The sequence below is a fragment of the Drosophila mauritiana genome, chromosome 3L (assembly GCF_004382145.1).
Source record: "Drosophila mauritiana strain mau12 chromosome 3L, ASM438214v1, whole genome shotgun sequence".
Lineage (NCBI taxonomy): Eukaryota > Metazoa > Arthropoda > Insecta > Diptera > Drosophilidae > Drosophila > Drosophila mauritiana.
In genome coordinates this window covers 23075659-23100549 of record NC_046669.1, presented here as the reverse complement: position 1 = coordinate 23100549, position 24891 = coordinate 23075659, and the positions used below count along the sequence as shown (strand labels likewise).

At 38.7% G+C, this 24891-nt stretch overlaps 1 protein-coding gene across 2 annotated transcripts in view; it reads left to right on the top strand.

Moving 5' to 3' along the window:
• The first annotated feature begins 538 nt into the window (after nt 1-538).
• Nucleotides 539-24891, top strand: part of LOC117141767 (synaptosomal-associated protein 25) — a 98116-nt gene continuing 73763 nt past the window's right edge. Inside the window, exons 1-3 of one of the 2 annotated variants that reach the window (XM_033305398.1) lie at nt 539-658; nt 6616-6709; nt 18052-18093. In XM_033305398.1, the coding sequence (XP_033161289.1) occupies nt 6617-6709; nt 18052-18093 (135 nt within the window). In that variant the 5' untranslated portion in view covers nt 539-658; nt 6616. The remainder of the gene's footprint in view (nt 659-6615; nt 6710-18051; nt 18094-24891) is intronic. The other variant, XM_033305397.1, reaches the window with a different exon arrangement.

Genomic DNA, 24891 nt, shown 5'->3' with positions numbered 1-24891 from the left:
TGTGCATTTTTCCTGCTTTTGATAAACGAAGAATGTCATAGTATCTCAAATTTTAACACGAGATAAGGCGACTGCTACATAATTTAGTTTTATTTCCAAATATTTATAGCGTTACTCGTAGAGTAAAAGAGTATACTAGATTCTTTGAAAAGTATATAAACCGCCGAAGCGCTCACGCCCATACTTTGGAACAATTTTAAAATTTTTTTCATTTTATTCCCCAATATCTTTCGGCATCCCTGAAAAATGATGAAATTTCGCGTTCGCATTCACACTAGCTGAGTAACAGGTATCTGATAGTCGGCGAACTTGTCTATAGTATTCTCTCTTGTAAAATTTACAGACTATTACATCGGTTTATTCGAATGCGGAATATCATCAAGAGTAGCTGATATACGAGTCACGGAAGTAGTCGGTATTTAATAGTCGATGAAGTGGACTATTGCGTTTTCTCCTGGTGAAAACAATATAATGAATACACTTAAACATTCGTATAAGCCCTGCGCGCGCACGTGTTTAAGGCTAAAAGTGTCATACGTGAACCACCTGATTTTGTTTCAATTTGGTGTTTAATATTTATACAGTTTGGTGTATTTTGGTATCAAAAGATACGTAAAAAAATCCTTTTTCTTTTTCTACCAGCTATTTAGAAAGTCAGGTACTACAAAAGTAAATGCATATATTTTTTGTGTACATCGCAATAAAAACACGTCCTAAAAATGGCCAGGCATAAATTAAGCATGCCAAAACCATTTATGAAAATAATATGTACTCATGTGATTTCTATGGCTTTCCTTATTTTTGAAATCTTTTGCAAGAAAATACATCGATTTGTGGCATGTTAAATGGAAATATAGTTTAATAATTTATTATTGAAATATTTCCAAGAATATAAGCTTACAGTAATAACCAAAAACAAGAGAGTATGCTATAGTTGAGTTCCCCGACTATCAGATACCCGTTACTCAGCTAGTGTCAATGCGAACGCGAAATTTAACAATTATTCTGGGATATCGATAGATATTGGGGAATAAAATTACAAAAAAATTAAAAATTGTTCAAAAGTGTGGGCGGTTTGGCGGCTTAAAGCGTTAGAGTGGGCGCGGCAAAAATTTTTTTTGCAAATCGATAGAAGTTTACAAAACTAATAAAAACATCAAAAAATATCAACACATTTTTTAAAGGTGTGGGCTTGGCAGTTTTGTGCGGCTTGTGAGCGTGAGAGTGGGCGTGGCAACATGGGTGAACAAACTTGCTCTGCGTCTTTGTCTCTAGAATCTGTATGCTGGAGTCTGTATCTGTAGAGTAAAAGGGTATACTAGATATGCTGCACGCAGAAGGATTAATAGCCAAGTCGATCTAGCCGTGTCCGTCTGTCCGTATGACCGTCGAGATCTCAGGACCTATATAAAACCTAGACACGAGCTGAGTAACGGGTATCTGATTTTCGGGGTGTACTCAACTATAGCATTCTCTCTAGTTTTATTTAACTACGATAAATCTGTATTTATTTCAGTTGCCTTGTAGATATATTTGGGTATCTTATCATATTTAAGGAGTTTTAGTTAGATAAAAATGAGTTTATAATTTACAAGCTCTAGAAAATATTAAAAACAAATCTTAAATGCAAATTAATTACAGTAAAATTACAATGCTGTAAAGCTTAAGTTGGTGAAAATAAAAATGAAAAGACACGAAAAATATTTATAAATTTAAAAAAAAAATTGCTAATGCAATTTCTCATAGGAAAGCGTTTACTTAATATCTAAGATACCAGAAAACATTAACGATCGTGACAATCCTAAATTTAAACAAGACAGAATGCTATAGTCGAGTTCCCCGACCATCATATACCCTTTACTTAGCTAGAGGAAGTTTGAAATTTCATAATTTTTGTGGGATATCGAAAGAAATTGGGAAATAAAATAAGACAAAACTTAAACATTTTTTAAAAGTGTGGGAGCTTGGTTGGTGAAATTAGGGGTGTGCCCAATGTTTTTGGTAGATTATGGTTTGACTATGCGTAGCAAAAAGTCTTTTGGCATATCATGGAAGGAAATCAATTCACTTCGACGAAATCAAGGCATTCGCAAGTGTAGGATCATCAGAACTGCAAACCCAACTAATCAATGGCGAATACCCTGCGATCTCCGTGAGAAATCAATACTTACAACACAACAAGTACGAACACAAAAAGCATATCCACTACATATCCACTTTACCGATCTCCCCGGATCTCCCTAGAGGATGGCAATAAGTACCCCACAAAAGCGCCTCCATTCTTTCCCCCAGAATAACACATGGAAACCGCCTTCGCAGTCGCTCAAGGCTTGGAAACGATTTGTGCGGTTATCGCCCTGCAGATAAGGGTGCCCTCCACCCTTTACCATGCAAGCCGAGATCGATCGTGCCAAACTGAAGGCTGCAATAATTAATACACCTATTCCCAGCGCATGTAAAGTTAAAAGAGTTAAAGCTTAGTGATTTGGACGTGATTCCGCGGTCTCATGATATTCAAATCAAAGGAAACAGAACGGCAAAGGTCAACGAATTGATGACGAAACTAGGAAATGATGAATTGGATACTGACGACTACGAAATATTGAAACAAAACGGAAGCACAATTATGCAAAGAATGCTCAAGTGCATGAGTCAAAACATAAGGAGTATCCGCCGATAATAAAAACTGTTTTGATTGGAGGTCATAAGTTTAAAGCTTTCATCCACACGGTCAGCGATAACATACTCAATGTTAATACGAACATTGACCCCGACCACCAGGTACAGGTGAACAATCTGTTCAAATCCTATGAAGAATGTTTTGAAAAAGATTTGTAAAAAATTGGCAGGTGCAAAACGACGTCGATGGTTATAGAGGTATCGTGGGCGGCGATATCAAGTGCCGTTTGCACAAACGGAGACGATGAACACGATATTTGGTGACTTACTGAAGTACGGGATAATTGGAGAAAGCAAGTCAACTCATGCAGCATCAGCAATTTTGGTGCCATGGGCAAACGGAGAACGGAGACTATGCGTGGACTATCGAGCTCAAAACACAGTTACCATAAGAAAGCGCCATCAGATGCCAAACGTATAGGAGCAATTGGCCCTGCTATCCGGAAGCGTATACTTCACGACGAGAAAAGGAAGCATTTAACGGCATTTACGACACCAAGTGGACTGTGTTAATTTAATGTTATGCTCTTTGGTCTGGTGAACGCACATATGGTTTTCCAAGAAGTCATTACGGAGATCATACGAGAACTGAAACACCAATGGAGTATTATCAATAATGTGGACGAAGTCATAATAGCAGCTAAGACGGCGGAAGAAGGACTAAATATATTAAAGGCATTTCTAGATGCTGTAAAGCGCGGGCTTAACCCTGCGTCCTTCCAAATGCGCTTTTATAAAAACGAAGGTGACTTCGTTGGGGTCACGTTATCTTGGGCTACGGAACTCTGCCAGGCAACAAGAAGACGACTGAATGCATCAACGAATATCAAAGGCCATGTAAAGAAACAAAAGTATGCTGGAAATTACATTAATCTTCAGACAATTTTTCAAGGAGTACAGTATGATTGCTTATCCAATGAGCAATTTATTGAAAAAGGATGTGGAGTTCGTATGGGGAGAAGATCAAGACTAAAGAAAGCGTTAGCATCGAAGCCGGTGTTGACCCTGTACTGAAGTACACACTGATACGAGTAAGCTGGAAATAACGGGAATTATGTTCCAACGAGAAGGAAACGGAACGAAGCCGGTATTTTTGTATAGCCGGATATCTAGCGACGCAGAGAGCAGATACTCAAGCTATGCGTTAGAAATATTAGCAATTAAGGAGACACTATAAATTTCGTATATATGTACTGGGATCTCTTTTCTGGTGATGTCAGATTGCTACGCGGTAGTGACTCTGAAGGAATCAACAGAGCTACTGCCACCAATAGCAAGATGGTGGCTCATTCAACAAGAGTTTCACTTCACTTGTAGACATCGACCAAGAGCAGATATGCCACAATGGGATGGCATGAGCAGACAACCAAAACTGCCACACGGTGAAATATCTCACACAGTAGCAGACAACATATTGATAAAGATAGGGTGTATGCGTTGCACAGGCAAGACCCAATACTGGCGCAAATATTTAAAGTATTCAGAACTAAGAAAAAGAGTTAGCAATGGAGCCAAGTATTGAAGCGAACATACTTTTACGCAAAACGGCCAACGGCATTAAATAGGTGTAACAAGCCATCCGCTGGAGGATAACAAAAGCAAACCACGACGGCACAGGACATTACGGCACGGATAAGACAATCCAACGTATTCAATGGAACTTCTTGTTCCCACGCATTAGGAGGTATGGCAAGTCGTACATCTTCGTGTGCAGAGTGCTGTATATACAAAGTAATAGGAGGCAAGCATAAATGGTCACTGCATGTATACGACTCGGTACCTACACCATTCCGTACAACAAATTTGGATCACATAGGCCTGTTCCCAAGGAGCAAAAGTGGCAACACGAACAGCGAAGACAACGTCGGTAATTAAAGCACTGTTTACTGTATTTGGTGAGCCGAATTTGAGAATTTTATAAAGGAAAGAACGTAAAAAACTTTATTAAATGCTTTAAAGAGCAGGACAGAAAAGACTTAAGAATGGGACACGCAGTTATTCATGATACAGTGGGGAATTAATTCACAGATAAATGCCACCACAAAATTTTTCCCAAACGATTTAGTCTTCAACTTTCACCCAAGAGACGTGACGAACAACCGTTTAATAGAGGATATTGAGATAGAGATATTGAAATGAAAAGACCACAAGCAGCAGCAAATATCACAAACGAGCAGAAGAAATGGAAAATATGTTCGACGCAAAATACGCACAACCAACGAAATACGATGTAAATGAATTACCAACGGCTACAGGAGTCACATAATTTTGATGCTGCGTATAAAGGACCGTATGAAATACCGTAATAAGGTCCTGAAAAACGATCGCTATACTGTTGAAGATTTGCCAGACCACACTGGCACTCAACGACGCTATTATAACGTAATGTCAAGCCACCACTGAGGCAAATGTGTTTCTTAAGTAGGAAGTGTGACAAGGTGGTATTCGAGATACTAGCGAGGGCGGACGTATGTTGGCTTGCTGCGTTATATTTTGTATTGCACTTCGATCAAGCTGCCTGCAGCAGAGGATCGTTCAATGTTGTCTCGGTACCACCAGCGTACAGGTGGGCTGAGGCACACATTTTGACACTTCTCTCTGAACTCGGCAGAAAATACCTAGCTGGAGGTGATTGGAACGCCCAGCATAGGTGGTGGGACAACCAGAGAACGTGTGGCAGAGGAAGGATTTTGGCTTTTGCTCTAGCGTTCGAGGGCATTGGCATTATAGTTACCGGTGAAGTTACCAGCACTTTGGCATCTCAAAGGGCAGCAAGTAAGAGTCCTAACTAAGCTTTTGTCTGTTTATCTTCCGCTGCTCTTTGATCTGGATGAGGAGGCTTAATAGTTTCAGGGTACCCTTAGAACGCTTTTTAAGACACATGTCGAGGATGCCGTCATGCTGAACACGCCTATCAACACTAGCGATGAAGTGTATGTTGACTGCTTCACTGCTATTGTCGTTGAGGCTGGACGATGGGCTACGCCACCACCGCTCCAAGGAGGCCCAAAAACTATTAGGAGACTCCTACTAAATTCTGAGGCAAGAGATATTTTTAGCCCCAAAAGGCACCTCAGGAGGCAGTTTATAGCACCAGTAATCATGCAACTAAACAGTCCCTTTCAACTGTCACAAACAGACTCCATCGGATGCTTGACAAAAAGCGCCAGGAATACCTCGACACCCTGGCCGAAGGATCAAAATCTTATTTGAAGGGCCCATATCACAGCAATAAAGGGAAAGTGCCTTCAAAAGCTACAGAAGCTGGACTGGCTCCTGCGGTCAAGCAAACTTCAGCTCTCAACTAAAGTCCTACTCATCAAGGCGATAATAAATTCAGTATGGACCTATACCATCCAAATATGGAGAACAGCCTCCAAACACCAACTGGATAGGCTGAGAACTATTCAGACAAGTGCAGCTCGGCGTACGTTCGGGCTTCCTTAGCACGTCTCCAATTACGTTATCCTAAGGGATCTATAGATAACTCTGATTGGTGATCAGATCAACCTTCACAGCAGCCGATACGCAGATAGGCAGGCACACACCAAAAAGCATGGCGAGTAGTCTCGCCAGTCCTCTTTCCGTCCGACGTCTGAAATGAATCTACCCCATTGATCTCCCTAACGGTATTATTTCTTGAGCGTTTAAATGTTCATAAATAACTTTCAAATAATGAAATCTGGACAAGACTCTTCGTACCATACTTAAACGTTCCGTCTTCTTCGCCTGGTTGTGTTCAAAAGGCACTGAGATTCCGACTCAAATAGATTTGAAAATAAAAGAACCTAAGGGGATTAATATTTTTCCGCGACCTGATCGGTTCTTATAGTTGTTCTTGTAATTATATTGTGGCTTTACCGATTAAGGTTTAGCTTTTAGATTTGTTACTTAACTTGAATTTATTTAACTAACTGAGATTATGTGTATTTTTAGAATGCCAGCGGATCCGTCTGAAGAAGTGGCTCCTCAGGTCCCAAAGACCGAGCTAGAAGAGCTGCAAATTAGTGCGCAAGGAGTAGCCGATGAGGTAAGTACGACAATTATTTTTACTCTGATAAATGTATTCGAAACAGAACCCCCTAATGCTGTTTCTTCTCAAACACATATTTAAATAATACTATAGTATTATTGTTGGGCCTCGGAGCCGCCAGTAATTCCAAATATTGTTATTTGTTTACATGCTAACAGCAGCGTGAGCATCTGAGCTTTCCCCTCTCTCGCGAGCTTTCTCTTGTACTCCCTTTCGCACCAACACCTTTGGCTTAGCGTTCTGCTGATCTCTCTGCAATAAAGTCGCTCATTACCATTCGCTTTCGTATCCTTGTACGTGAATTTCTCGTTCGCTACGAATATCGTTGATATTCGCTGTAAAGTAACCTCGTATTTTAATTGCTCAAAAACACCTATTATTAGCTCAACATCAACGTTGGTCGCGATTTGTGCATAAACAATAAATAGTGCAAATCCTGCTAACTTTAACCCATCAATTAATTCGCTATTGCATTATTCAGACAAATTAAATACAGTGAACATTGAAAATAACTCCGTTGGTTACGCAAGATTGCATATACGAATAACGAAAGCTGCAGCTAATTCTTCTTTGCGGTCATCTTCCCGCTTGAACTGAATTTTGAGATGTTGTTGAAATCTGATTCAGGGGGACATTTTTGAAGCGCAAGGCGACTGCAATATATAATAGAGTGAAACGATTAGCAGTTTCTTTATCAAGTTATTCGATAACATCATTTGACGATTCCATTCCATGTAAGTTTGAAGCTAATCGATGAACTAAAACCAACATTTCGAAAAATTCTGAACGAACTTGAAGAGATTGATTTGGATGAAATTGAAAGCGATTTGAGTGAGAAATTTGATGATGTTCTCGTAACGCTTCCAAGCCCACTCAACTTTTGCTGAGGCTAATTCTTCATGTGATTGTGGCCATCAGCAGCGTTCACTTCGTCATAGGGCACCTCCCCTGTCTCCTATTTACCTTCCAAAATTCCATGGAGGCTATGCTAACTGGAGGCTATGCTAACTGGCTAGACTTCTATTCTATGTTTACGACGATAATTTATATCCATCCTGACCTCATAAGCAATAAAAAGCGGCAGCATCTGTCTGCAGCATCATGTCTGATGGACACTGCGCTGGTAACCATTCGCCGCTCACTGAAAATTTCTGATGGCAACTATGCCATATTCCAGGCACACGTTACTGAGATTCTGGGGCTAAGGGCAATGCAGATTGGTTCCGTTTCAATGCTTCGTGAGCTGTCGGATAAATTCAACGCTCATATTTGTGCGCTAAATGGAATGGGCTCAACGGAACAAATCGCTGGATGCATTATCGCCCAAGTACTTGTCCAAAAGCTGGATCCGGCGAGGCAGGCGAAATGGAATGAGCATTGGGAGGACCCAGTGTTCAAAAATGCAAATCCGACGTGGGAATTCATGGCATCGTTTCTGAAGCAGCGACCTGCAGCTGGAGAACATGGAGTTCGCCAAGGCAAGCTTTGCAACAGGCAGTCAGGTGGGATGTAATAGAACATCTGTTTTGCGTAGGTCCGCTCCTCTTGCCACAAGCCGTCTACAATGCTTCTGGGCATTCCATTCATCACTGCCAAAGCTTTAAGAACCTGTACCCAGCCAGTCGATTGCAATAAGGAAAGAGACTGGCCCTTTGTTTAAAATGCCTCAAGACTGGGCATCAAGTGAGCCAGGAATTGCTTAGTTTCAAGTTTATGCTCCTCTGCCTTTGACTATAGATTTTGATGACTATCAAAATAATAACATAGAGCGGTAGCAGGGTATTGCTGTTGGGCTCTTATGTGCCACAGCTGTCCAGTGTTATTTATATGCAACGCTTCCAGTGCTTCGATAAATAGAACCACAAGTATTTCTTTTTAGTTTAATACGTGGTCGGCATTAGTAAAGCTACACAGCGCCTTATTTTCCTGACATACCTTTAATTTAAATTGCTCATATTAACAATTTTTTCTTATCGCATACTGTTCCACTGTGTTACAAGTTTGGGGAATGTCATATTTGAGGTTGTCTTTAACTATGGGTTTTAAAATTATATCTTGCTATTGTATTTCTTCCAAGTTTGTAACTTTTACAATTTACAAAAGTTTTGTGTTATTATGTAAAACAGAGTCTTCGAAAAACCTCACAGTTTCTTCCATCGATAAATGTGGTATGCATGGTAATTCTTTTAAGGATTTTTCAATCCCTTTTCAATTCCTTTTCAATTAGATAATCAAATTCACCCCCGGACAACGGTGCACACGTCAACAAAAGTTGTTGGTTATTCAAAAGTTATCTTTATTTATAAAAAGTATTAATCATTAAACATTTAATTGCTATCAAAGAAATACATTGCCCGGAAGAGGCTAACACATCAGCATTATTAAAAAATATATTTATCATAAAAAAAGAATACTGGGTTGGCACGAGAATATATGTACATATGTATATGTAGATTAATCCTGGGCGATGAGATATCGTCGCGTTGGGTTCTGGGTGTTACTAGACATATTGGAATTATACATACATAAATATACGCGCGCCAAATTAAATACCAATTGTAGATTATACAGAGTTCTTTTCAACTTTCCCTCACGGTCTCATAGTTATATTTAGCTTTAGATGGAGTTTACCACCCACTTGGTGCTGCACTATCAAGCAACACAAATCTTTGGAAACATCATCTAGTAATCATTAACGTTATACAGGCCTGGCATCCTCTATGGGTAAATGGCCTCATTTAAGAAGGACTTAAATCATTAATTTCCCTTACTAGAATATTGACGCTCCATACACTGCATCTCACATTTGCCATATAGACAAAGTGACTTAGCGCTGAACTTTTCTTTCTTTCTTTTCGCTCGCCGCTACTAAGAAAATCCTTGTTAGTATCTTTTCCTCCCCTAATTAATATGCTTAAATTCAGGGAGTAGTCCCGTATGAGTTGAGGTTGTATATAACATTATCTTGCCATAAATTCTCTATATATATATGTTTTATCATTCAATTTTTTATTGAATTTTATTTTATTTGTTTTATCAAATCAATTAAATTCGTTAAAACATTTCCAACAGTTCTTGTAAGCAACGTTATTTTTTATCCATAACGAACCAACGAAGAATAATAACATAACCAAGATTTTTCTATTTCCGAATCATTAATAAGAGACAATTCTGGATGAAAAATATTTCAATTTTTTATGATAGACATTTCTCAGTATTATATTCACATATATAAGTGTAAGTGGTACATATGTTTCCCCCCTGCATTAATTAATTAATTATTTGAGTCCAGCACTTATTTGGAGTTCTATAGTTTTGTTTACTTGCTATGCGAGTTTAATTTGCTGTTTGCAATACTCATTTCACATACGCGAGCTGCGCCTTTCACTGTGTAGATTTTTGAGAGTGCGGGATACTGGACAGAATCCTTTCCAATGTATGGCTATCTTTGAGACTTTTCCAATCCCCTTGGTTGTTGTCAGTATGTGTACAGACATCATTTGAAGCCATAGTAAAATCCTGAAAAAATTTAATATTTTGATATTGCTTTTTATTTTTTCCTGGTTTATAGAATATCTCGTAATCATATTCCCCTAAAACGGCTTACATCTCTTAATTCTGGCATTTCCATTGCGGCTACTCAGAGAATGTGTTAACGGTTGATGATCTATAAAGATCTTAACCTTTGCTTTTCCGTATAAATAGTGTTTGTGGGCTTTGAGTGCCCAAATTTTGGATAGCATGTCTTTCTCGTTAGTTTTCTGCGGCTTTAGAAAACGTTCTAGAGAAATATAATATAGAGTGGTATCTTTCGATAAGACTGCTTGAATTTCATTTGATTCTTTGAAAAGTATGTAACAGAAGTAAGTGTTTTCGACCATATAAAGTATATATATTGCTGATCAGGATCAATAGCAGAGTCGATCTGGCCCTGTTCAACTATACGTATAAACTTCTCGATCTCAGGAACTATAAAAGCTAGAAGGTCGACATAATGCATACAGATTCTAGAGGCATAGACGCGGGACAAAACTGCCTAGCCCACTCGTTTAAAAAAATGATTTAATATTAAGTTTCTATCGATTTGCCAAAAAACGTCTGGCAACGCCCTCTCTAACACCCTAATACCGCACAGAAATGCCACGCCCACAATTTTGTAAAATATAACATTTTTGAAAAATTGTTTTATATATTTTCATAATTTTATGAGTCGTGTAAATTTCTATCGATTGGCCAAAAAACTTATTGCCCGCCCCCTCTTACGCAATAAAGCCGCCAACACTCTCGATATTTGGTACTTTAGGAGCATTCACAACTAGCCAGGCTTGGGAGTGCGCCATTTCGAACAGCAGAAAGGTTAAATACTTTTTCTTTTATCGGGACCAGAAGATCTGCTGCAGGTTGGCAATGCGCGGCCAGCTCTTCCAGCGATTCATGTTTAAGTTGGTCACATCTGGCTCGATAAACGATGAAGGCGGGCCACCCATTCAAAAAAATATCAAGATCTGCAGAGCTTTCTGAAATTTATACTAAAGGTCGAGAATTGATTACCCCAAATGTGTGGCAAAGAAGGCAAAGAATTGATTGCCTTAGGTGTGACAGAGAGTCAATATAACAGATAATAAGATAAAGTCTATTATAGTCAGAACATCTGGTCATGCAACTCATAGTTAGATCTACAATGATACAGTACCTATAAGCAGTTTCTAGTGAATGTACTTGGAACAAAGCTGTTTAGCCTTACAAAGTCCGGACGATCACCACGAAAATCGTTCTTCGGTTAGCTTGGAAAGGTAAATCAAATTAATGAAGTCTACTGGATATATATAAGGATATATATAGGATATAAGGCTTACAGCCCAAAATAAGGAGATAATATAAGGTTTGCGTCCCAATTTAGGCGCCGCAAGGAAAACAGTAAGGAGGTTATTTTTGAACCTAGTGAACTATGTATTCCGGTTCGACTGAACTGCGTATTGTGGACTCCAAACAGATGATCCATACTCAAGAAACGGACCGGCTAGCGAAATGAATAAGGTGTTTTGGTCATGCAAGGATCATCAAATTCTATTGACCACCTTTTTATAAAACCAAGCACACCCCTGGCCGATAGTCGCAATATGGTCTGACTGGCACCCACTTAGAATGAAAGCCGCGTGTTTGAAGCTATCTAGATCGAATTTTTAGTCTAAATGCCCTTATACTGGAGGCATAATGTAACGCCGCCTGCATACATAAATACACGCGAATTTTGTATAATTAAATGAGGTAGAAAGGTGGCTCCCTTGTGGGAAACCTAATAGATCATGTTTCCTTACTAGAAGGTAATGATTAACAAAGTGAAATGCTTTACTAAAGTCAGTGTAGATGACTTTTGAAGCCCTGTATTACGAATGAACATAGCTCCAAAAGATTAGTGGTTGTTGATCTGCGTTTCATAAAACCGTGCTGACACGGTGATATGATTGATCTACAAAGGCGCTGCAAATGATGAGTGATCACATTTTCAAAAAGATTAGGGATTCGATTCAGAAATTTCTCTGTAAAAGGTTGCATCCAATTTGCTAACTTTTGTATGAAGGGGAATCATAAAGGACTCCTTTCATATATGGGGGAACTGTGAAAATTACAGAGATAACGTAAACAGTTTCAGTAGAGGATTGCACAAGGCTTTTTCGCAGAATCTGAGCAATAGACAGGCTTAACACGGTGAAGATCGTAGAGCAGTGAGCTTTCGGTTAGAAAGGGAAAAAATATAAAATTCGACTTCCATACCGCGTAAGAGTATGGCTGTTCGGAATGAGATAACGTGGAGTATGATGCTTGAAAAAACTTGGCAAATTGATCGCCTATTGCCTGATCCGATCCGATGTTACCGTAGTATTTTTAAAAAATAGCGAGAAAGGGTAAGAAATTGTTTTGCGCTTAGTGTTAACGAAATGATAAGACTGTTTTAAATCCTGTGTGAAATGGAACTTAAAACGGTTTAAAAACCTCTTGTAACAATGATCATTAAGGTCGGTAAAATTAAAGCGAGTAAAAATATTTAGTAAGTAATAATAATTTAATATTTACAAAGGATAGACTGAGAATAGGTATTTTTAAATTTTTATAAAGTCTGTACCTTACATTTCTTATGCTTGTTAACTCTTTATTAAACCATTTATTATTTGTTAGAGATTGACGGATAGTACACAATAGAGTTGTTTAGCCTCAGAAAGTTTGCCTTGCGTAAGCAATGAATTCGCTTGGTTGACGATTTTACTTTCAATACGATACCTAAGTCGATTGCCACTTCGAAAGTAGGATGATATGAAACTTCAGGTTGAGTACGTCGTCCTACTCTGGACAGAAACGCACATTGTTAAAAAAAAAATTACCTAGAACTACGAATTGGTCCCTATCAGACAGTCTATTTGAGATGAATTAGATAGCGGGCAATTCAGAAGACCTGCCGTCTTGTAAGAGGAGCACGTAATATATTCAGATATATCAGAAAATGACAGCTGATTAACCTGTATATTGTGTATCTCCTGTATCTTTATCCGACTTTAACCTAGTCTCTGTAAACACAATGACATGGGAAGCAAAGGAAAGGCTAATAGAATACAATTCAGTTAGTTTCCAACGCAAGTCTTTAGTATTTTGATAGGAAATGTTAAGACTATATGTTAGTTTTTTGAAAAAGAGGAAAAAGATATGAAGAGGCGGATAGTGCACTGGTCTGGCCACGTGATGGAAGCCTTATTCCCCTTTTCCTACTTTTGTATCCGTTGCTCGAAGAATAAAAGGGTATTCTAGATTCGTTGAAAAGTATGTAACAGACCGATGGAAGAGTTTCTATCGATATCCCAGAAAAAATATGGAATATCGCGTTCGCATTCACACAAGCTAAATAAGGGGTATCAGATAGTCCGGGAACTCGACTATATAAGCTTTGAACTCTTTTACCATCATACTATCCGATCGAAAATCACCAGAACATATGGTCGAAAATAGCTCATTAGGGACACTTATCTTCAAGAATGATATGTCTCCAGCGTTAGAAAATTTAAATTTTTCAACTTTAATATTATCGGTTTTTGTTTTGTCTTGTATATAAGACAATACAACAGATGATTGTTTCTTGTTATAGTTGATTTAGTGGAACCAAAGTGAAGGGTTTTGGCTCTGCGGAATGTATTTCTAAAGGGCCAACTTGTGCCGGTAATCCGGACTCAATATTCACTTGTGGTGGTAAACTGATCAGGACAGTGATTTACTAGTTGAGAAACGAACCAGTGCACTGCAGTGCAGAAAAACCGGAATCTTTAGCAATCCCAAGCTGCACTCCCTCCACAACGGATTGATTGGATTGCCCAGAATCTTTTTTAGCTGCTGATCTTAGCAACATTTGAGGACTTCCTGCGATTGACAGCTATGGAGACCCTAAAGATTATTTGCCAATGGTTGCGGGGCATTCCCCTTAGGCAGCCTGGCACCAGTGGCTTTCTTGCGCTTTGGAGATGCCTCTATCTTTTCCATGTTTGTGAGGTCAGGATGGTCTTTTGTCGGAGTGAACGCTGCTAAGGGCCGCAATCACACGGAGAAATGCCGTCTGCAAAGATGGAGTGGGAATTAAAATAATGAGCGTTACGAGAACATCATTACATTTTTCAACCAAATTACTTTTAATTACGCCGAAATCAAGTTCTAGTAGCTCGTCGATCAGGTCCAACCTCACACGAGGAATATTGTTGTTATAGATAAATGAGTTGACAATCATTGGCTGTGGCTTTTTAATGTAGATCGCGGGCCGGGACTACAGCCTCGTGGAACTATCACACAATTTATCCAATTGCCTCTCAGCAGTCGTAGGGGGCACACTTCGATTTTTATTTAGTTTTTACCAATACTAGGTTTTTCTTATCTTAGAGGCTGTCTGTGCCTCTGCTGCAGTGCTTGTTAGAATTTCACCACAATGCTAAAATTTCATCAAAATGTGAAATCATAGAAACGATTCCCAGAATTTGAAGAGTCGCGCTCTGACACGGCCTTCCTGACCTTTCACACGTCCTCGTGTGTCTAATCCACCAATCAAGTCCAAGTCACACAATTTCATCAACTTAATTTCAATCTTTTTAACAAAATTTCAATATCTTTCTCTCTTACATTTATTAACTTGTAGAGACACTTACACAAACATTAATTGACAATTCATCTCATGATTGATTTTTCTTTTACAGACTTAATTACAATGACATCTCAAAATTACATATTAAAACTTCAAACTATTCACATTTTTCATAACTTTAATTTCGCATATCAACATTGGCGTGTCTTCTGTAACCCCCAATCTCTTGACCCCCGCCATAACACTTCTCGTCTCTGCGAGATACATAGCTGTTATAGTGCCGTTATTATCTCTTGCCCCTGCCATAACACTTCTCGTCTCAGTTGTAGTGCGCTCATTATTCTTTTTTCTTAACACACGCCATTTCATTCGTGCCGTTTGCCGAATCTTTCCCCTCTTGGGAAACAGATGCACAATCACTAGTGCCATCTTTCAACTCTTTTCCCTCTTGGTAGTCACCATTCCATTCTGCTGTCAATTGTCTGTCTGGTAGCACTCTTAGCCATTCATGCGAATATTTATATGTTCGCTTATTAACTAACGACTTCAACTCGTATCTGTCACCATCTAGTACATTAATTACCTGAAATGGGCCCTTAAATTTGGGGTCCAGCTTCGTTTGATGAAGCTCCTCGCTTTTCATTAACACATGATCACCTACCTTATACCGAACTGCTTTTGCTTTGTTTTTATCAAACCTTTGTTTATCGTACTGTGCATTCTTTTGCATGTTTTCTTTGGCTTGTACCCTCATTTGTTCTCTATCGACTACACTTTCTTCCACATCGACTGGCAACAACCCAAAAGGCCTAGCTTCCCTTCCTATCAGCAATTCAAAAGCACTTGCTTTGGTGCTTTAAGTGCAACTCAATCCTGTTTGTTGAACAAAACTCACGGAACTTGTTGCTGGCAAAACTTCTGCCTTGATCCACTTTAATACGACTGGGAGCTCCAAAAAAAGAAAATACTTGACTTTTTAGCTTTAATACAATTTTCCGAGTCAAGATTTAGAGTATGATACAAGTGAACAAACTTAGTAAACGCATCTATCCGAACTATGATATATTCCTTTAGATCGTTCTTTCCACTAAGCTTCCCACTTATATCCACGTGAACGGTATGCCACGGTATGTCCATTTCGGGAATTTGGTGCATTTCCATTTGTATTTTGCCTGATGAAGGCTTGGACAATTTGCATGTCATGCAATTTTCCACAAATTTTCTTACATATTTGGTTATATGTTTGGTTATATCCTTGTCTTCGTTATTCAATTGAGTCAAAATTCTGTTTATGACCTCATCTCGTTGCTGTTCGGCTAATGGCCAATTATCTGTTATTGTCGCCAGATCAACACGAACTTCATCTACTTTGCTAATGGCACTTGAGAAACTGTGGGAATCGGATTTCGGGATAAAAAATCCACGTGAGCCATTTGGCTACCCCTGCGATATTCTACACTAAAGTCAAATGCCTGTAAGGACGCCCACCAGCTGACTGACTCCGATTCTCTGTTAGGATAAGAAGGAAAAGAATCCTTTAATAATGTTCAAAATTAAAAAGAAGGCTATATCATTCTTAATCTGAAAGGATTCCTCTTAATTGTCAAGCTAGATTCAACGTCAAATTTGGTTTTTATTTTTATTTTTGGTTTTTAAGTGTCCTAACTTGTGACAGAGAATATTTCTTAAACACTTTAAATAGCCATAGACAAAGAATTACAAAACACTAATGTTATACCGTATCCAGAACACTCACCAAAATTGGATCACCAGGCGTCAAACAAGTCAATTGAAGTCCATCAATGCTTTTTTCTAGGTAGAGTGTACCAACCCATTTGGGAGGATTTCTGCATATTTGTTCATATTTGTTCACATTGGAATTCCCCAATGTATCTCTAGCGCCCTTTCAACGATTTCAATCACATTGGAATCCACAAATGAATCTCTAGCGTCCCTTTCTAAATCGCCACTTTCATCATACATGTCTAGTTCTGTGGGAATCTCTTCTTTCGGCATACTCCTTAGAGACTCATGCGAGTTAAAAGTTCGTTTATTTGCTAAGGATTTCACTATATATCGAACTTCTTCTAGTATCTGTGTCACTAGAAATAGAGCCTGAAGCTTTTGAACAACTTTGCTTGATGCCTTTCCCCTTTTCTCAGAAAAACATAATCCCCAACTTTAAATCGACTAAATTTAGCTTTGAAATTGTCAAATTCGTATTTTCATATAAAGCATTCCTTCTCATATTTTATTTCGCCATTTTTATTGCAAAACTAATATTAGCTTTAACGAATTGCGCTTGTTGTTTTAAGTGTAATTGTATTTTTAGCATGGAACAAGAATCCTAAATATTTCATCCAGCGAAAGATCTGCAATGATTCGCGAAGGATTAAAAACAAATATTGATATTGCTGACTTTACAGCATCTATAAATATTTATGGTGTGATATTAATAAACATCGTAGTTAACGCGTCTAATTGAACTATGACATATAAGAATATGTTGGTCCTTTTTGCCACTCAGCTACCGGTAATATCGATGTCGATATGTATCGCATGCAATGGAATGTCTACCTTGTTTGGGGTATGCGGTGAAACTCAATTACTAGGGGTTTTTGGTTTAACATAACATGGGCATATGTTTTTGTAATATGAGATAAATAAGCATTACTAGGCATACTTTGATACTTTGGGTCAATTACTTATCCTTTTTCACATGCTATAATTTGCTTTTATTAAGAGTTTGATTTTATAAGCAATATTATTTCAGTTTGAAATTCACTTGATTTATTTATAAAATGTTCGCAAATTATTTTAGTTAAATATTTGCAGTGGTTACCCGATATGGTAATGAAAATATGCTACTGTTGGATATCAAAATATAGAATATATCCCAAAGAAAAAAATGATATAAAAATGTTATGCATAGGTAGGCCAATATTAAAACTTCGTTCTTAGTTTCAGATTCCCCACTAAACTTAACGGGGTATAACGGGATTTAATTTATTTCATTAAGTTATATTCCGAATATCATTTCTCTTTAATTCCAATAATAGCCAGAATATATTATGTCAATATATCATATCAGTCGTCTGTCTGCCCCTCGTATGCCTATCTATCATTCTGTGTGTTTAGATAATTTGTGCACATTCTTAAATGGTTTATCGTCCTTTTCGTATAGAATATTTTCTTAAAACTGCTAACAACTTATTTTTCATTTCAGTCCCTGGAAAGTACGCGACGTATGCTTGCTCTGTGTGAGGAGGTAAGAAAACATCATAATATATATAATACGTTATATTAAAACAGTAGGAATAAGAAAGAATTACACAAAAATACTTATATATGTATTCCTGAGTTACCGTATTTGCCTAATTTTGAATTTCTTTAAAAGATGGTGTATTCGATATACCTGATGGTTAAGGCCATTGTGGATAGTTTTCAACGCCTACTTTTGCAATCTACATCTTATTATATTAATATGTCTATGAATTCATAAATCGCTTGATAAGTACATTTAATTATAATTTAATATCAATCCCTCTTTTTTTGATATATTTTTCTTTCTAAACATTGTTGTTCCGGGGGCTAAAGGCCTTACGATTTCTTAAGATTATCATGTGGGATAAAACAACAATAGTACCGTCCTAATTCTTGATAAAGAATGATATAATTTTAGTAAAAATGGTGAAGAATATGTTTCATGCTTTGTAACGAACTATTTTTCTTGGTTCGGCTCTCTACGAGTTGTAGCGGCTAGTTTAGAGAGTTTGTGTGTTCGTCCCACCAAATTTATGACTTGTGTGATTGCCATACCAAGGAGAAGACAGAGTTTCAGACTTAAGTAGTAGAGTAGTGGAGTATTTTACAGCGGATTGTTGCACGGCGTTGCTCCTGCGACGCTTTGCCGTATTTGTCCTGCGTGTCCTTGACAACGGACCACGTGCCGGGTCGAATGGGTTTAAGATGTTATGGGGGCAAGGGGTAGCGTCCACGGGATAAGGCAACGCTCGGCCTGGGACCACCTTAGCCGAAAACTTACTCCCCTGACCCTTTCAACATCGCTAGGTCCTTTTATCTCCACTCCAAGTATCAATCTCAACTTATAGTGCTCGTCCTTTGTTCTCTGTACTGCGCGTTTCTCACTGCCCGACACATTCACAGTTGGTTTTCGCTGACCGTCAAATAATCCGTGCGTCCTCGCTTCGTGACCTCTGCGTATTCTTACTCACTGCCTGTCTTCGGACTCCGTTACGAATGCCCGACTGCGGCCGCGTCCTGACCGCGCGACTCGCGCCCGTATTCTCCTCGACTATCCTCGCGTACGTATGGCTCCTCGCGTGTTGTGACTGACTGCCTCGAGGTGCACTTGCGCAGTACCTTTATAGGCCGCGGGGACACCGTAATTTCTTCTTTTGCGTACGGCCCGCTCGGGTACAAGGTCAAACTAACGTCCCTTTATTTCACGTTACGTCTTCTACGGTACGGTACGTTCGACCTCCACGCCCTTGCCCGGCTCAATTCCAAGGACTAGCGCGGTACCATTAGTTCAAGCGAACAGACGCTTTGCCGGGGTCCAAGGTCCATTAATTCCCGTTCGACCTGACCGCCCTTGACTCCTCTTCGCTGTTGCTATGTCGCGCCCCTACGCCCGGATTTGTGGGGAGTTTTAAGATATCTCACATCTAACAAGGTATGTCTATTCTTGATCAGCATCATTTAATGAGTCTATAAGGTCAGTTTTTTAAACTATTATACAACGATATAAATGAAGATATGTAAATCGTAGCACATAATGATTAAGAAAGTAAAAACAAAAAATTATTTTATGGGCACGAGTCTAACAGCCACACCTCTCGACCTCGATTAGTAAGATCTAATTGTGTAAAAACAGTTAGAACTGATTGCTCTAGGAGCGGCAGACAGTAAGAGGGAAGGTAAATTAATTAACATTAGTCTACTGGAATAAGGAGATAATTTAGGCGCCGCAAGGAAAACAGTAAGGAGGTTATTTTTGAACCTAGTGAACTATGTATTCCGGTTCGACTGAACTGCGTATTGTGGACTCCAAACAGATGATCCATACTCAAGAAACGGACCGGCTAGCGAAATGAATAAGGTGTTTTGGTCATGCAAGGATCATCAAATTCTATTGACCACCTTTTTATAAAACCAAGCACACCCCTGGCCGATAGTCGCAATATGGTCTGACTGGCACCCACTTAGAATGAAAGCCGCGTGTATTGGGTTGAAACGATTAAAGGTCATAACTTTACAATTGGAGCCATTTAAGCTTAGTACGTTATCACTGTACCATATTTTGAAGCTATCTAGATCGAATTTTTAGTCTAAATGCCCTTATACTGGAGGCATAATGTAACGCCGCCTGCATACATAAATACACGCGAATTTTTTATAATTAAATGAGGTAGAAAGGTGGCTCCCTTGTGGGAAACCTAATAGATCATATTTCCTTACTAGAAGGTAATGATTAACAAAGTGAAATGCTTTACTAATGTCAGTGTAGATGACTTTTGAAGCCCTGTATTACGAATGAACATAGCTCCAAGAGGTTAATGGTTGTTGATCTGCGTTTCATAAAACCGTGCTGACACGGTTTGATTGATCTACAAAGGTGCTGCAAATGATGAGTGATCACATTTTCAAAAAGATTGGGGATTCGATTCAGAAATTTCTTTGTAAAAGGTTGCATCCAATTTGCTAACTTTTGTATGAAGGGGAATCATAAAGGACTCCTTTCATATATGGGGGAACTGTGAAAATTACAGAGATAACGTAAACAGTTTCAGTAGAGGATTGCACAAGGCTTTTTCGCAGAATCTGAGCAATAGACAGGCTTAACACGGTGAAGATCGTAGAGCAGTGAGCTTTCGGTTAGAAAGGGAAAAAATATAAAATTCGACTTCCATACCGCGTAAGAGTATGGCTGTTCGGAATGAGGTAACGTGGAGTATGATGCTTGAAAAAACTTGGCAAATTGATCGCCTATTGCCTGATCCGATCCGATGTTACCGTAGTATTTTTAAAAAATAGCGAGAAAGGGTAAGAAATTGTTTTGCGCTTAGTGTTAACAAAATGATAAGACTGTTTTAAATCCTGTGCGAAATGGAACCTAAAACGGTTTAAAAACCTCTTGTAACAATGATCATTAAGGTCGGTAAAATTAAAGCGAGTAATAATATTTAGTAAGTAATAATAATTTAATATTTACAAAGGATAGACTGAGAATAGGTATTTTTAAATTTTTATAAAGTCTTTACCTTACATTTCTTATGCTTGTTTACTTTTAGTAGCCCATTTATTATTTGTTAAAGATTGATGGATAGTTACAAGATAATAATCGAATAATCGACCAAGAGAGTTTAAAAAATTGTTCACTTGCTCTGCTCAATAAAGAGTTCTTAAAAGTTACTCCGTCGTGTATTTATTGTGAAGCCACCGGCCTACGGAAACCGGCGTAAAATACTATAAACATAACATACTAGGAAACTGGTTAATTTATACATATATTTCTGCTCAAACTTACCAACGACAATCACATATACATATATGCACAACCTCACCAACGATCCCCCTTCACCAAAGAATTTAGCTCCCCCCTCGAATACACTGGTGCAGCCGGTAGGATGCCCTTCCTTATCATAATCACTTACCTGTAAATAAACATGTAAGAAATGAAACAAGTTCTATTTAAATGTCGACTGAAAGTGATTAGAAACAAATTCTTATAAAACGAAGTTAAAGCCTAGCAATGCCTAGCACTCCACAATTCGCAAGTGTACCGTACAGCCGCGCTGACGTGGAATTTACCGCTGATCATAATTTTCATTAAAATGTGCAAGTGTACCGTACTGCCGCGCTGACGTAGAATCTACCGCTGATCATCACGTCATCGGTACGTACATACGCTGTCAAACGAATCGCCAAAGCCTCTTTATATACTTATATATTTGAACATACGATATCAAATACAATACATTCGCGTACTGTACGGCCACGTCGGCATAGAATCAACCGCCGATCATCACGCCATCGGTATGTTCATACGCTGTCAAACACAATAATTTTCATTAAAAAGTGCAGGCGTACCGTACTGCCGCGCTGGCATGGAATCTACCGCTGATCATCACGTCATCGGTACGTACATACGCTGGCAAACGAATCACCAAAGCCTCTTTATATACTTACATATTCAAACATACGATATCAAATACAATACAATACATTCACGTACTGTACCGCCACGTTGGCATGGAATCAAACGCTGATCATCACGCTAACGGCGAGTACACATACATCCAAAATACTCTATCGTACTTGTTTATATACAACGTCATACAATATGGCCACAGAGGTATGAAATCAAACGCTGATCGGCATGCCACTGTGGTATAAACAAACGAAGCACCAAAGCTTCTTTAATACATTCTACACTCAAACGTACACCTTCATACGTCGGCGAAGAATCAAAACACAAGCACACCCACGGTCAAAACATAAATAAATATTGAGTATCGTCAAGTTTTCTCGACTTTCACTCTCCTACAAAGGGTATTGCACGTGCAGAATAAACAAGACAATGTACCAAAGAAGTCGACATATATATATATATTTTTTTTTTTTTTCGCACGGGTCCCACGGCCACACCTCCCGCCAAACCGATTGAGGGGCGCTGCCGTGTATCGTACGGCTCGATTCGCGAGAAGATAGACGCGATATAGAAAAGAGAACAGAGACGAGGAAATGAACATAATGTAAAGTAACTCTAATAAATATTAGTGTTAGTAGGTTCTAATTATGTACTAAAAAAGTTAAAATTGATTGCTTTAAAAGCGGAATAGAGTCAAGATTACAGATAATAAGACAAAGTCTATAATAGTCAGAACATAATACTCTGTAAGGGTCATGCAACTCATTAGATCTATAATGATTTAAGATAAGGGGTATATAGTTTCTAGTGAATCTACTTGGAACCAAAAAGTTAAGCCGACTAATCAAGTCGGGACTCTCAACATCACCACGAATAAGCTTACAAATAAAGACTGTTCCAAGCATAGTTCTACGGTTAGCTAGTGAAGGTAAATTAATTAAAATAGTCTAGTGGAATAAGGAGGTAATATACTGTTTGCATCCCATTTTAGGCGCCGCAAGGCAAAAAGTAAAAAGTTTTTTTGGACCGATTCAATACGGTCCAAGTGGACTACTTATTGTGGACTCCAAACGAAATAAATAAGGTTTTAGTCATGTAAGGATGATCAAATTCCTTATACCACCTTTTTATAAAACCAAGCACACCCCTAGCCTTATTGACAATAGTCGAAATATGGTCAGAAAATTTTAGTTTAGGGTCCAGAAGAACACCAAGATTATCAACCCGTGTTATTCTGTCCAAAGGGCACCCACTTAGAGTGTAAGTCTTGCGTAATGGGATGACACGACAAAAGGTCATAACTTTACACTTGGAGCCATTTAAGTTTAATATGTTATCACGGCACCATATTTGAAAACTGTCTATATCGGATTGTAAGTCCAAATGGCGCGGAATGTCCTTGTGCTGAAGGCATAATTTAACATCGTCTGCGTACATAAGTACACGCGAATGTTTTATTACTAAGGGGAGATCGTTCATAAATAAGGTAAAAAGAAGCGGACCAAGGTGGCTCCCTTGTGGGACACCAGATGTGACTCGAAAAATACAAGATAGAAAATTTTTAAAGACGACTTTTTTCGTCCTGCCATTCAGATAGCTTGAAATCCAATTTAGAAGATCAACAGGGAAACCTAATAGATCAAGTTTCCTCACTAGAAGGTAATGATTAACAGAGTCAAATGCTTTACTAAAGTCAGTGCAGATGACATCTGTTTGAAGATTATTTTTGAAGCCCTGTATTACGAAAGAAGTTAGCGTTTCATGAAATCGTGCTTACACGGTGAAATGATTGATCTACAAAGGTGCTGCAAATGAGGAGTGATAACATTTTCAAAAAGTTTTGGGATAGTCGACAATTTAGAGATTCCTCTGTAATTGCTTGCATCCAGTTTGCTACCTTTTTTATGAAGAGGAATCACAAAGGACTCCTTCCATATAGGAGAAAACTGTGAAGATTCCAGAGACAAGGTTAACAGTTTCAGTAGAGGCTTGCACAAGGCTTCCGCACAGAATATGAGCACACAGCCAGGGATTCCATCGGGACCTGGCGAATAGACCGGTTTAACACGCTGAAGATCGTTAAGCAAGCAGTGAGCTTTCGTTTATAGTGGGGCAGAATATACCGCATAGGAGTATGGCTGTTCAAAATATATACAGAAATAAGTACACAAACTAACTTTAAAGTACACCATATACATACCCATACACTCTCTTTAATAAGAAAATTTTTTCATTATTTTTCAATCATACATGATATAGTAGGTAAACTTGTCAAAAAAGTTCGTTTACCACCTTGGGAAGACTTCACGTTCAGTTGTTGGAGTTCCACCAAACACTAGTAGGCCCCCACACCCTATGAGACGTCCCCGATTTCGGAAGAACCTAAATCAATTCGTCCTCAAACCCCTATAACGGACTCAGGAAACGATTCTGCCCGTCCCACTCCATCCCCTTTAGGGACAACTGTCAATGGTTTTAGCTCAGTAATCTCAACTACGTTCAAACTTAAAAATGTCTTGGCATTTGTTGAGCATTTGCCAACCTTTAACGATACACCTCGTCAATGAGAAAGGTTTATCACTAGCGTAGAAGAAATTCTGATGCTCATCAGAGTAGCGGACCAAACACCGTCTGGTCTGCTTACTCTGAGGACCATCAGGAACAAAATCATTGATAGGGTCTTGGAGCTTGCAAATACTGCCTTGGTTTGGGATGAGATTAGAAGCAACCTCATCCGCCTTTACTCGAGCAAGAAAAGTGAGGCCAACTTGTTAAGCGAACTAAACACATTTCAACGAGGTTTGTCTCAATGCCAGGTCTGAAGGAACCTCTCAAGACTTTCGTCAGGATAAAGTCCCCTTCTACACTTGAACAGGCATACGAACCAAAATA